This window comes from Xiphophorus couchianus, chromosome 3 (assembly GCF_001444195.1).
Source record: "Xiphophorus couchianus chromosome 3, X_couchianus-1.0, whole genome shotgun sequence".
Taxonomy (NCBI): Eukaryota; Metazoa; Chordata; class Actinopteri; order Cyprinodontiformes; family Poeciliidae; genus Xiphophorus; species Xiphophorus couchianus.
This window is the reverse complement of record NC_040230.1, coordinates 2500217-2512468: the sequence shown is the minus strand read 5'-3', so window position 1 is coordinate 2512468 and position 12252 is coordinate 2500217. Positions and strand designations below refer to the sequence as shown.

The window sequence follows — 12252 nt, the reverse complement described above, 5'->3', positions numbered from 1 at the left end:
TCTTCATCACGTCCTTATAAAATGAAAAGGTTTTCTGTTTTCCCCATCAGGGTCTCTTTGATCTCTAACGGAGCCAATTACAGGCACGAGCCCAGCCACGTGCCAGGGGAGCCTCGCTTAGATTGCATCACCAAACATTTGCGGCTGAAGCCTGGAGTCTTCTTCCTTTGTCTGAATAATAAGAGAGCTGGACTCTTTATTGGCTGAACCAACCAGGCCGGAAAAGAAAAGGAGCATCTTCACACATCCGGCCGCTCTGCTTGGTTCTGGTTTGTAGCTGAAACCAGGATGGGAGCGAGCAGGAGGAGAGGAGGGTGTGTGTGTGTGTGTGTGTGTGGGGGGGGGGCTGGTGTGTGCGTGTGTGTGTGTCCATGCAGGAAGGATGCTGTGTAGTAGAAAGGGAAGCGGGCGGGAGGGGGAGGAGTGAGCAGCTCCCCTGTCTCTACGTCAGGAGCCATCACAGGAGCGCACAGGAGCCACTTTCTGCTGAAGGATCCGGGTGACTCCCTGCGCCGATATCATCCCAGTCGCCCTAAAATGCGCTGACCTCTTCATCCCAAAGGTAAGATTATTTAATCCAACATCACCCCTCCCCCTCCGCCTTTCCCCTCCGCCTTTTCTTGCCCTGCATCCGTTTATAATCGGTTCCGTGACCATTTCACAGCCAAGATTCCTGACAGCCTCCTGATAAAATGGTTCTTCGATGACCCAAAAGCCCTTAAATGATAATAATTGATAAATGGTAAATGAAGATCGAAATCGGTTTGAAATGTGTTTCTGGGGGCATTTTGCTGCCAGCTGCGCTCAGTTCTGGTTCCTGCAGAGAACAACATCTTCCATCCTGCTCAGAGATCACATTGTGTTCTGTTTAGCGGTTTTAAGCAGCGCTAACCCGCAGCTCCAGAGTTCTAAACCATGTCTGCTAATTAGCGCTGGGTTCGGCTCCGGTGCCCTTGCCTCTCTCCTCTCCGCCTCGTTTCTAGATTCCGCCTCGGTTTCTCGTTCCTCTCAGATGAAATCCCCACAGCCTCCCTGGTTATCTGTTGTTTTATCTGCTGTGAATCGTGAAGGAGGTTGTAAATGTGCATCCTTGGAGGTGTCCTGCGTCGTGCGCAAAAATGACCTTGTGGAAACCCAGCGGGGAGGATAAGATGGAGAACGAGTGATGAGCAGTTTTTCTTTTTTTCCGGTGTATTTTCGGGTCTTTCTGTTCGCTCTGCTCGGATCCTGCGCTGCATTTGGACCTTGCTCTGGTTTGTTTATGATGTGAGGCAGAGTGCGTCCTCGGAGCTGCTGGCTGATTAATTCAGGCTCTACCGTCACCATGAGATGCATTTTACAACTTTGCATGTGTGATGTGTTGTCCTCCCTGTGTGGCAGCCATCCTGCAGCGACCCGTCAGTCATGTGGGACTGAAAATGGGTTTTATTCTTCCTCAGGAACCAGATTAAAGAACTCCGGCCCAGTTCGTTTGTTTTCAGTTCATGTGTTCATTTGGTCTCCTCCTGATGGGGCAAACAGTTTGGGTGTTTCAAACAGGAGACTCTGGTTTTGGTTTTTATTTCTCACTGAGCTGTCATCGCAGAATTCAGGGTCAATTTTCAGCAAGATGGAAAACCGAACACTAAAAAAACTCAAATAAAAAAAAGTCGGCCCATTTGGATGTCCTGTCTCTTCACCAGACAAGATCCTAAAGGTCAGAGGTCAGACTGGTGGGAATGAAAGACTTGCTGTTTTACTAGGACACTTATATCAGGGCATTTTGTCTGTCCTGCAGTAAAATATTTAGTGTCAGCATAGGGTCAATACAGGACCAATAAAGCACCAATATAGGACCAATATATTGCCAATACAAGGCCAATCCAACCTGGCATTGATGCAGGAAGGAAACTGGAGTTAAAAACTAATTTTGTAGCTGCTGCAGCTTCTGGAGTTTCTTTTTTATTGACTCATTTAGACTCCAGGTTTATTTACATTATGATTAAAGGAAAGAACTGAGCTGGATGAGGATCTGCTGTGTGAAGCTGACTTCCTCCTGTCAGGTTATTTAAATTCTTTGCTTCTTTTTTTCCCTGTATTGATTACTTATTTTCATGGTTCTTCTTTATCCATGTTTATTTCCTCTGCTAGTTCAGTTATTCTAATTTAGTTATCCTTGTTCTGTTTTGCTCAGTTTAGTGTGTCTTGTATTTATTGCTTGTGTTTAGTTATTATTAATTTCACTTGGATTCATCTATCTCCGGTTTGTTGCCTCTCCCTCCTCAGTCTTTGGTTTCATCTCACAGCTGCAGCCTGTTATCAATCAGCCACCAGTTTTCTATCCAGCAATCAACTCACCAGCATTTAAGCTCCTCAGTAGCTGCGTTTCCCCTACAAATGTATGCAAATCTTTGTCTATATTCTGATAATATAAAAAAACAAAGAAACCCCAACAACTTAATTTTGCAGTTGCTGTTTCCATTAAATAAGAAGTGAAATTAAAATCACACATGAATGAGCTTGTTCACAAACTCGAGGCCAAATCTGCCCACTGTAGTTTTTAATGTGGCCTGCTGGACTCCAGAGATAATAGTCATTTGCTTAAATATTGTTTTATCGCTCAAATCAAAGCAGTTTTTATCTGTTTACTGTAAAATTACATCAACCAGTTCCTCCAGCTGTTTGCAGTATTTTGTTAATGGGTTTTATCATTACATTCTGGCACAACTGGCCCTTTGAGAAAATTCATAATCTTGATATGGAGCAAAATGAAAATGAGTTTTCTACCCAGAAAACTGAACAAGTAGCTCCAGTTCAGATCCATCAATCTGTTCTGTCCAATCCGGTTTCCTCTGGACTTTGTTCAGACTGTAGCTGCATTAGTTTGGTCAAACCAGTTTTGGTGGATTTTGTTGGAAGAACTTTGATTTTTGCCAAAATCCATTAAACTGAGCTTGTGTTGATTTTCTTTCTTATTCTACACATGTTAACAAAACCAAACATCCCAGATTTAAGCTCATTCAATGATCAGTGTTGACTCTGTGGCCCCTGGCCCCTGGCCATTGAAAACGAGCAGCAGCAGCAGCCTCTCTGTTTGGTGTTCCTATTTTCTGCCTGCTGCCCCGCTGATTGGGCCACGCTCCCGTCTGTCCTCAGAGATTATCCCGTCACACGTTCCAGCTCGCCTCTCTGAGTCGGATACAGCAGCAGAACATCTTAAAACACGGTGGAGCTACGCTGATGGCTACGCTCAGCCATCAGCGCCGCTGTGTGAACGTCAAGGTGGCTTTTACGGATCGAACTGCCTCGTTTGTGCTTGTGGAGACATCTGTTTGGACCTCACACCCGCCATGTCTGTGCTCTGCTGCAAGGCAGAGGAATAATCAATGGCCTTTTTCTGTCAGCTGCAGATGAAAGAGGGTTGGAGCAGCAATTAGAGTGGAGCGCACCATAAATAACTCACAGTGCATCTTATTTCTGCCAGAGGTGACTTCATGCTGAACGGATGGCAGGAGGATGTTTGATGAAACCCTGGACTGCAGTCATCAGGGGTGTCCAAATCGCTGATTCAAAATTTCTCACACACCAAGAAAATAAAAATAAAATCAAGCAAATAAAGTAGTCCAGGGTTTTGTTTGTGTAGGAAAGAGACTTTATTGATCATAGATCCAAAAGGATTTTGCATGTTTGCTGTAGAAAAAGAAATGCATCTAGTTTTCAAATAGGTTTTTGCTTGATTTAATAAATTTGTTCTCATTTCCAAAGTTTTTCATGATACCTTGCGGTACTATTGTGATAACGATAAAAGTGATGACAGAACGATATATTACTCCTTTTTTATGTGACTGTAACTTTGTGTCACAGCAATTACAGCCCCACAGACACAAATGACTTTCTTGAAAACATTCCCAACTGTAATACACTTCTTTAGGACACCAGTCACATAAAGAAGTGTGTTCGTATCACTAAGTTGGTAACTTAGCAACTGTACTTTTAAATGTACTGGTATTTATTGATGCTTTCATTGAACAATCAGTGGAAAAAATAATAAAACTCTCAAACTCGACAGTAAGGACAGTTTTGGGAAGTTTTAAACGCCAATAATTGGAATTTATGGTGACAATAAATCGTAACTCTTATCCTGAAAAGAAATTTATCATGATAAATGATAAGCGGTGCGATAAATACTCTACTGCAGGTTTTGGGTCACTTTCTTCCAAAATGTTTGCTACATTTACTCAGTTTTAATACATTTAATAAAATGTATTAAAATTGGGTGCAGCTTTTCAGTAAAAACCTCTGGACTGACGTGGTTCTTCTTAATATTAACGTTTGGTTATTAAAAGATACTTTGTGTTATACCTAACTTTTTCCATGTTTATAATAATTCGACCCTGATTTAAAAATAAAAAGTCAAGGTCAATAGACAAACATTTTCTGTTGTTTGGTAGTGAAATATAAATCTGCTCATCTGAACTTGTTTTTTCTTCTGAATGAACATGATGCAAACAGAATGATGAGCAGAGCTGGAATTCACACGACCATGAAAAGCAACGCTGCACTCGCCGGGCTGCAGTGTCTGCAGACTGCTGCATCATAAGTTAGGCTTTCACAGGTTTTATAATCACCTTTTTTTAATCCCTGCAGGAGGTTTCTGACTGTCACAAAGAATTTAGTCCTGTTGCAGCAGCTGAACCTTCGTCTGTTTGTTTAGGCTAAACTACAAACACAGCTAGTGAGGCTTGTGGAGGCAGATTGAGCTGTGCTGATTTCTCCAAGCTAAATTTGGTTCTATTTTGGTGGAGTACTTTGAATTGGTTTTAGGTTAAAACAGCAGAGATCAGCAGCTCAGGTTGGAGAAACTGTTGATATGATTAATAATAGTCACGCTTTCCGGAGGAGCAGCTTAGAGGAGACCAAAATGGAGGGCTGCACATTACCCTGAACATGCCGTTAGCTTGGGTTGCTAGATGATGGGGTTCCTACTGATTTGTGATGCTGCATCCCAGAGGTTTTTGAAATGGCTCATTTTTCAGGCACCAAAAAACATTAACTTATTACCAAAAACTGGCTGGTGTTTTGTTTTCTTTTTTTAACACTTGGATTGTTTTTAGAATCAGTAGAAACCCAAATGGAAGTACAAAAATTTGCAAATTGTGAATTTTGCATAAAGCGTCCCCTTTAAGTGTGAAAAGTCATGAAAAGACTTCCAGTAGAATTTCCTCAGAAGATGTCTCGACTAGAGGGCCTTTTTGTTAGCTTAAAAGAAGGTGGAACGGTTGAAGAGGTTTAAATGCTTGTGCTGCAGCTCATTACAGATGTGCATGGAGGACACATTAGGTGCAAACATCTGCAGGAGGAGGTATCCTCATTAACCAAACTCCTGAGTGAATCCAGAGATCTGACGATGTCTGCATGTCATTTCTTCTGTCAAAGCCTCTCCATGCATGGCTGTCCTGCTCCAGAACCAACAGCTTTCAGTACCAGTTCCTCTCCTGCTGTAAATTGGTGTAAAAATGCTTCATTATTGAAAGGCATCTTTTCCTTTTGTGATATATTGGTTCTCAGCAGGATGATAGATAAACAATCAGCTGCATTACAGCTCCAAAGGTAATGAGCTTGTGGAGACATTTCTGTATTAGTGGAAGCTAATGGACCTGAATGAGAACATGACGAATGCAGTCCATTTATCCCTCACAACGTTTACATGCTTCCCTCAGCTTTCCTCTGTCTGACTGCCATTCAGCCCGTTTAGCAGAGACCAAAGCCAAAATGGATGCAGGGGCCTGACGTCACGCTGTTTGACATGGTGTTGCTATCCGACTTGGTGCCACCGTGGATGCAGAGCCTCCCAGAGGAGACCTGCGTGTTGAGGTGGAGCTCTGGCCTAGTTGAGCTGAAAACAGCCAATAGTCGCCGGCATGTGTGCAGCTCTGGGTTGGACGTGATGCAGCTGGAAGAGCTGTGTGACTTTGTGCAGATGAGGGAGCGTGAACTAGAGCGAGGCCGCTTTATTGCAACAACGCATCACCGCTGGGGGAGGTCGAGTCGATGCTCACACCGCTGTCCCTTCGGCCAGAAAAGAGCCATGAATTATTGAAGGAACTGAAAGAATTGTTCACTCAACATCAGTAGGAGTTAGTTTTTATTTACCAGGCATTACTTGGACCACTGATGGTTTATGTTTGTACTGAAATTGCCCTGAGAAATGTTGACTTGTATACTTTTTGCTCACACAATTTGAGGCTCCTTTCTGTCCCTTTTGCTCAGGAATCGGGTAAGAAGGCTTTCGTTCATTCTGCTCCCTGTTCTTGGAATTTGCTACAAGAAACTTTGAAATTGACGGAATAAATCTTGTTTTGTCTTTCTACATCCAAACTAAAGTTCTTGAGACAAATTTGACGACATGTACCTGTTTTTTACAGCTTGCCATTTTCTTTTGTTTTGTATTTTTTGGTGCCACTTGACCAGGACTCGCTTGAAATCGAGGGTTGTATTCTAAAGGGTTAAAAATGTAAAATAAATGGGTGTGCCGTGGTGGCGTAGGGCGTAGTGCGACCCATATTTGGAGGCCTTCAGTCCTCGACGCGGCCGGCGCGGGTTCGACTCCCGGACCCGACGACATTTGCCGCATGTCTTCCCCCCTCTCCTTCCCTGTTTCCTGTCAGCCTACTATCACATAAGGGACACTAGATCCCACAAAAGACCCCCTGGAGGGGTAACAAAAAAAAAAAAAAATTTAAATAAATGAGATGCTCGGTATTGAGAGCAGAGAAAAGATTTTGGATAAGATGGACAAGGTGAATAAAAAATGTAACAGAAGAAATAACAGACATAAAGAGGAGGCATGGCATGAAATTGACTTTATTTGTGGTATTTTTCACTTTCTTTCTAATGTGAGGGATAAAGTGCTATGGAAAAGTATTTGCACCCTGCTGCCAAACCTTAAACACTTTAACAATTCCTTTCTAGCCTGAAATAATCCAAAAAATGTTCAAATAAATTCAGATGAGCAACAAAAGCCACTGACATCATTCAGTCTGGAAAAGGTTAGAAAACCATTTATGAGGCTTTCCGACTCCAGAGAACTGCAGTGGACAAAAGTGCGACAAAACATGGAATAGTGGTGAACCTTCCCAGAATAAGCTAATCTACCAAAATTATTTCAAGAGTTTATTGACGGCTCATCCAGGAGGTCACAAAAGAAGCTAAAACACATTGGCCTAGTCAAATCATGGACTGAAATCTGAGTGAAATGCTGTGGATAGACCTTAAGCAGGTTTTTTATGTTTTAAAATTTGAATTAAAGCAATTCTGCAAAGACATAAGTAATGAATGGAAGTTGTTCCTGCCATCAGTTATGAGGTTCAGGAGGAAATTACATTTAAGGGTCAGTTTGTGTCGATTATTTCACCTTTAAAATTAAAACAATAATTTGAAAAGTGGATTTGTATTTTCTCAGGCTATCTTTGTATGATATTAAAATTGGTTTGATGATCTGAAACATTTTTTGCGTTAGCAAAAAGCTAAAACAGAAGATATTGGACAGGTTTTGGTTTTGGGTCGGTCTGCTGCTCCGTCTTACACATTCTGACTCCAAAAGAACCAGAATGATGACAAACAGGAAATATAAGGCTTTAACCTTACATTCTCCAGGTATTTGTTGTATATACAGCTGTTTGATTATCAGCTGCTTCCTCTCTTTTGAGCGTCGATATGAAAAGAGCGTCCAGCTGCACATAATTTCCTCTAGTGGACTGTTTATTGGAGGTGTGGGCGTTTGTTTGATGAATCTCCTGGGGGCGCTGTGTGTGATTGAGATTTCCAAACAGCAGAAATTTTATGTAACATTTTAAATGTTCTTGAGACAGGCAGAAATATCTGAGTTACTGAGGCAGGAGAGGGAGCAGACAGATTTCACTGATTCTCACATTGCTGAGCTGTCAGGGGGAATGATGCATTTATGATCACTACTTTTCTCAAGAGTTAACATCAGTTAGAGTTCTGAAGTAATCCCTGAGCCACGCAAGTCACTAGAAATGTCTGTATCTTGTTCTTTTTAAAGGGTGTTCCTGAAAAATAGCTCTTCAGCTTTAGTTGTAACCTGCAGCATTTCTGATCGGAAGAAAAAAACCATCTCTGCATGTGAGAAATGAATCCTGCGCTGCATGACATTACCAGCCATCTGCAGCTAGAAAAGGAATCACCACTTCCGCACCGCACACACAGATTGATCCCCCACCCCCTCCCACCCACCCACACACACACACACACACACGCACCAAATGGATGACATGAGAAGCAGGTGTGGAAAAACAGGAGGCTGGATGAAAACTATACAGAACTGAATAAAGTGACAGCATAAGGGAATCCAAACATTACCGAAGAAAGATTATAATGTAAACAACCAAAACACACTAGAATACCACGGGGAAACTGAGCAGATGGAAGAGAGAGGGAGACCAAAACAATATGTTCAGTTAAAGTTGATGAAGCACAGTTAAAATAAAAAAAACCACAAAGTCTTTTGAGATGAAAAAAATCTAAAATCTCCTTACATTGAAAACTTGCTGTGTTTTAAGAGATTTCAAAGATACAAAATGAAAAATGCTACAGCACTTTTTAAAAAATATCCTCTGCTGCAACATTCTTTATGTTGCTGCTGCTAAATAACAAATATTAATAATAAAGCTAAAAAAAAAGTGAATTTAAATAAGCATTCTGTTGTCTCTGACCTCTGAGGATAACAGGACTCCACTGTATTCACAACGAGGTCAACCTGAGGTGAACCAAACATGCAGCTAGACTGTTATAAAATATTAATATGATGAAGGAGAAAAACACCAACAAAATGTCTGTATTGGCATCATTTTGCTTATATGGCTTAAACAAATTGAGCTGAGTGTATTTTATGGAGTGGATGTGTTTGGTGGTGCAAGCCATTGAATGTTAATGGTGTTGTGTTTTAGCTCTATTAGTTTCTCCTCTCCATCCGTCTTCTCTGGTGCCTATCTGCCTGGCCGTTTCCCTGCCAAAAGCTGCCTGCCGCTAAATGGACCATTTATGTCCCTGAAGTAAAATATCCTGCTTCCATCAGAGAGCGCCAACACCTGATAAAGAGGGAGAAATCTATTCTAGGAGATAAAAGACATGCAGTAAATGTAGCTGTTTTATTGCTGAAGGATAAAAGAGGAATGAAAGGCAGAGATTCAGACGCGTTGAATGGGCTGAAAGTTCTGACTTCTTTAGAAGCAAATGGGAATCTCCACAGCTTCTTTCTGACATCAGAGCAAAATATGATCTCAGCTGCAGATTACTGTCATAGCTTTCTGATTCAGTTTCTTTATATTTTCGTTCACTCAGTGACTTTAGACCTAAAGCCCACCACCAGCTCTGGGCTCCACTTGAATAATCTTTTCCAGTTTATGAAAGTTATAGATATGTTTACTGCCTCCATTAGTGCATGATTCGTGATAACTGATATAAAAGGTTTGTTTTGTCTTTTGAAAGATGTTGTGGTTGTTGATGAACTAAATATATTTTTTCAGGTAAAAAGAGAGCTGGGGTGTATCCAGTCACACCTAATCGCTTTGTGTCGTATCTTACCATGTTTTACCACTCTGCCATCACACCTGCAGGAGTTGGTCTAGAAACGTTTTTACACAAGTAGATATTCAAACAGGTAAAACAGCAGAGTCTAGTTACAGCTGGCCGTTTGTTTTGGTGTCACTTTATAAAGTTGCCCTACAAAACCTTGAATGTCGCACTTAGTTCCTCACATAAACATTCTCATTGCAGGCTATCAGACCATTTAAACTCACACCATCAAATTTTTTATTGCATACTGAGTTGTACCATGTTGTCTTTTGGTACGGTCCAGAACTTCCTGTGTCGTATCATATTATATTATATAATACTGATTGCTACTACATGCAGTTTTATGGTAAATATAGTTTGTTACATGGTGCATCTGAATGCAGTTTTGATCTTTTTCTTGGTTTTGAGAGGCTTAATGGACATGTTGTCTACCGGAACAGAGGAAATTCTCGACTCTATAAAACACATTCATTGTGTTTTCCTTTCTGTCTCCTCTCAGCACTTTACTGCGTCCATTTAGTTGTGGCCTGAGATCGTGCTTCCCATCCCTTCAGTATCATCTTTGCTCAGTAGAAGAAAATGAAATTACATAATTAAATCTTTCATCAACTGCCTGCAACAGCTTTTAGTCTGTCCCTCGGCCTAACTGCGATTAAATTACCAACTCACACTTTATTAGAGATGTCAGAAGCATTTAGAAAATGACTCAGTTTCACAATAAACTTTTGCTTTGCTTTAACTCTAAAATGTATTGCAGATCAGATGTAGGCAGATTTATAGCAAATACATCGTTTAGCACTGTAGCATTTTTGCTAACTTTGAAAACATTTAGCGCACTTAGCTTCGACTAGATTATTTTTTCCAGATAAATCCTGAAACGCTAATTTACTCGGCGGTTTTGTGCTGAAGTTTTGGTTTTTGACTGTTAGAAATTCTTCAAGTTAGATTTTTATATCCATGCTCTTGATTTGAAGTCTGTTTATGCAACAGTTCAGTTTCCTCTCTTCACATTATGCTTTTTTAAAAAAACCTTTATTGAGCAACTGTGCTACAAATGAGTTACTTGAATCAGCAATGCTCTGCTATGGAGCTTCTGATGATTAAAACATTGGTATAGCACTGTAGCGTTAGCAAAGCTAATGTTTGTGATGTAGTTGTGTTCATAATGTCCACTGCTGTTGGATAGTGTAGGCGACATGGATGCTCTTCATGGCTTAATTCACCTTAAAATGTTAGAAAGAGGGTTTGCTGGAGAAGTTCTGGAGATTCCCAGGAGACACAACCAAATAGACCTTGGCAGCCGGGGGGACTGGACATATGTCTGGTCATGTTGTCGGGTAATTTTAGTTTGGACTTGTTTGAGGATCGGGTGATGGATGGATGGATGCTCTGGACACTTCCTCTGTTAATTTAACCTTAAGCTTTAGTATTTCTCCTGTACTACTTACAGTCCACTAACTGCTGCTGACATCCCGTTTCCTTTGCTTCCCTGCAGAGTTTGGTGTCTGAGTGGTGACCAGCAGCAGAGCAGGGAGCTGTCCACGGTCCTGCCTGGATCAGTCCACAGAAATCCACAGCAGACACTCATGTGCTGATCTCTCCCGTCCTCTGCAGCATCTCTTCGCCTCCTCCAAGCATCCAAGATGGACGACGACGAGCGCTACCGAGACGGCCGCTCAGACTTCATCCGCGGCGCCAAAGACATTGCCAAAGTTGCCAAGAAGCAGGTCGGCAAAAAGGTCGGACGCGGCGTGGACAAGATGGCCGACGAGTACGTCAAGCGCTCCTACAAGCGCTTTGAAGAGGAAGACGACGACGACGATTACGCGGGCGTGCCGAGCAATGATGGTGGATATTACCGGAACGACAGCCGAGCCAACGACGATGGAGGCCACAGCGACTCCACCGAAGGTCACGACGAGGATGATGAGATTTATGAGGGTGAGTACCAGGGCATTCCTCGGGGTGACTCTGGGAAAACCGGCGGCATGGATGGCATGGCAGTCGCCGAGGCGCAGCAGTTCAGGGACCTGTCGGCGTTTGAGGGCGAGGTGCGGAAGGACCGGGAGGAGCTGGCCCAGCAGTACGAGACCATCCTGCAGGAATGCGGCCACGGAAAGTTCCAGTGGACTCTCTACTTTGTTCTGGGACTGGCGCTGATGGCCGACGGCGTGGAGATCTTTGTGGTCGGCTTCGTGCTTCCCAGTGCGGAGAAGGACATGTGCCTGTCAGAGCCGAACAAAGGCATGCTGGGTAAGTCAGCTGAGTTTTGTGTATGGCAGGCCATTTTAACATGAAATTGATTTCAGTACACACATATCTGAAATTGGTTTATGAATAGACATATTAGTAAATTAAGGTATTTCTAATTATGTTTTGACTAGACCAAGTACCTGTTTGAGATATCTCTTATTACATCCTGACTAGTAGGCCTGCACAATAACTCATTTTTCTGGATCATAATTTGGCCCAATAGCTATTGATTAAATATTGTTGTTTTGAAACCATTTTTCAAGTAATATAATGCTAACAGCATAATAAAGCAAGAACACATCCTGAAACATCGATAAACTTAAAATTTTAATGAACATTTAAAACTGGAAGACAAATATCCCAAATAAATAAACAAAATACCAGTAAAATGAATTACGAAGCCTCTGTGAACAAAACTGTCCT

General features: G+C 41.9%; 1 protein-coding gene across 2 annotated transcripts in view; it reads left to right on the top strand.

The window, feature by feature from the left end:
• The first annotated feature begins 376 nt into the window (after window positions 1-376).
• Window positions 377-12252, top strand: part of sv2a (synaptic vesicle glycoprotein 2A) — a 34634-nt gene continuing 22758 nt past the window's right edge. Inside the window, exons 1-2 of one of the 2 annotated variants that reach the window (XM_028012730.1) lie at window positions 377-562; window positions 11191-11829. In XM_028012730.1, coding sequence (XP_027868531.1) covers window positions 11220-11829 — 610 coding nt within the window. In that variant the 5' untranslated portion in view covers window positions 377-562; window positions 11191-11219. Of the gene's footprint in view, window positions 563-11071; window positions 11830-12252 lie in introns of both variants that reach the window. The other variant, XM_028012729.1, reaches the window with a different exon arrangement.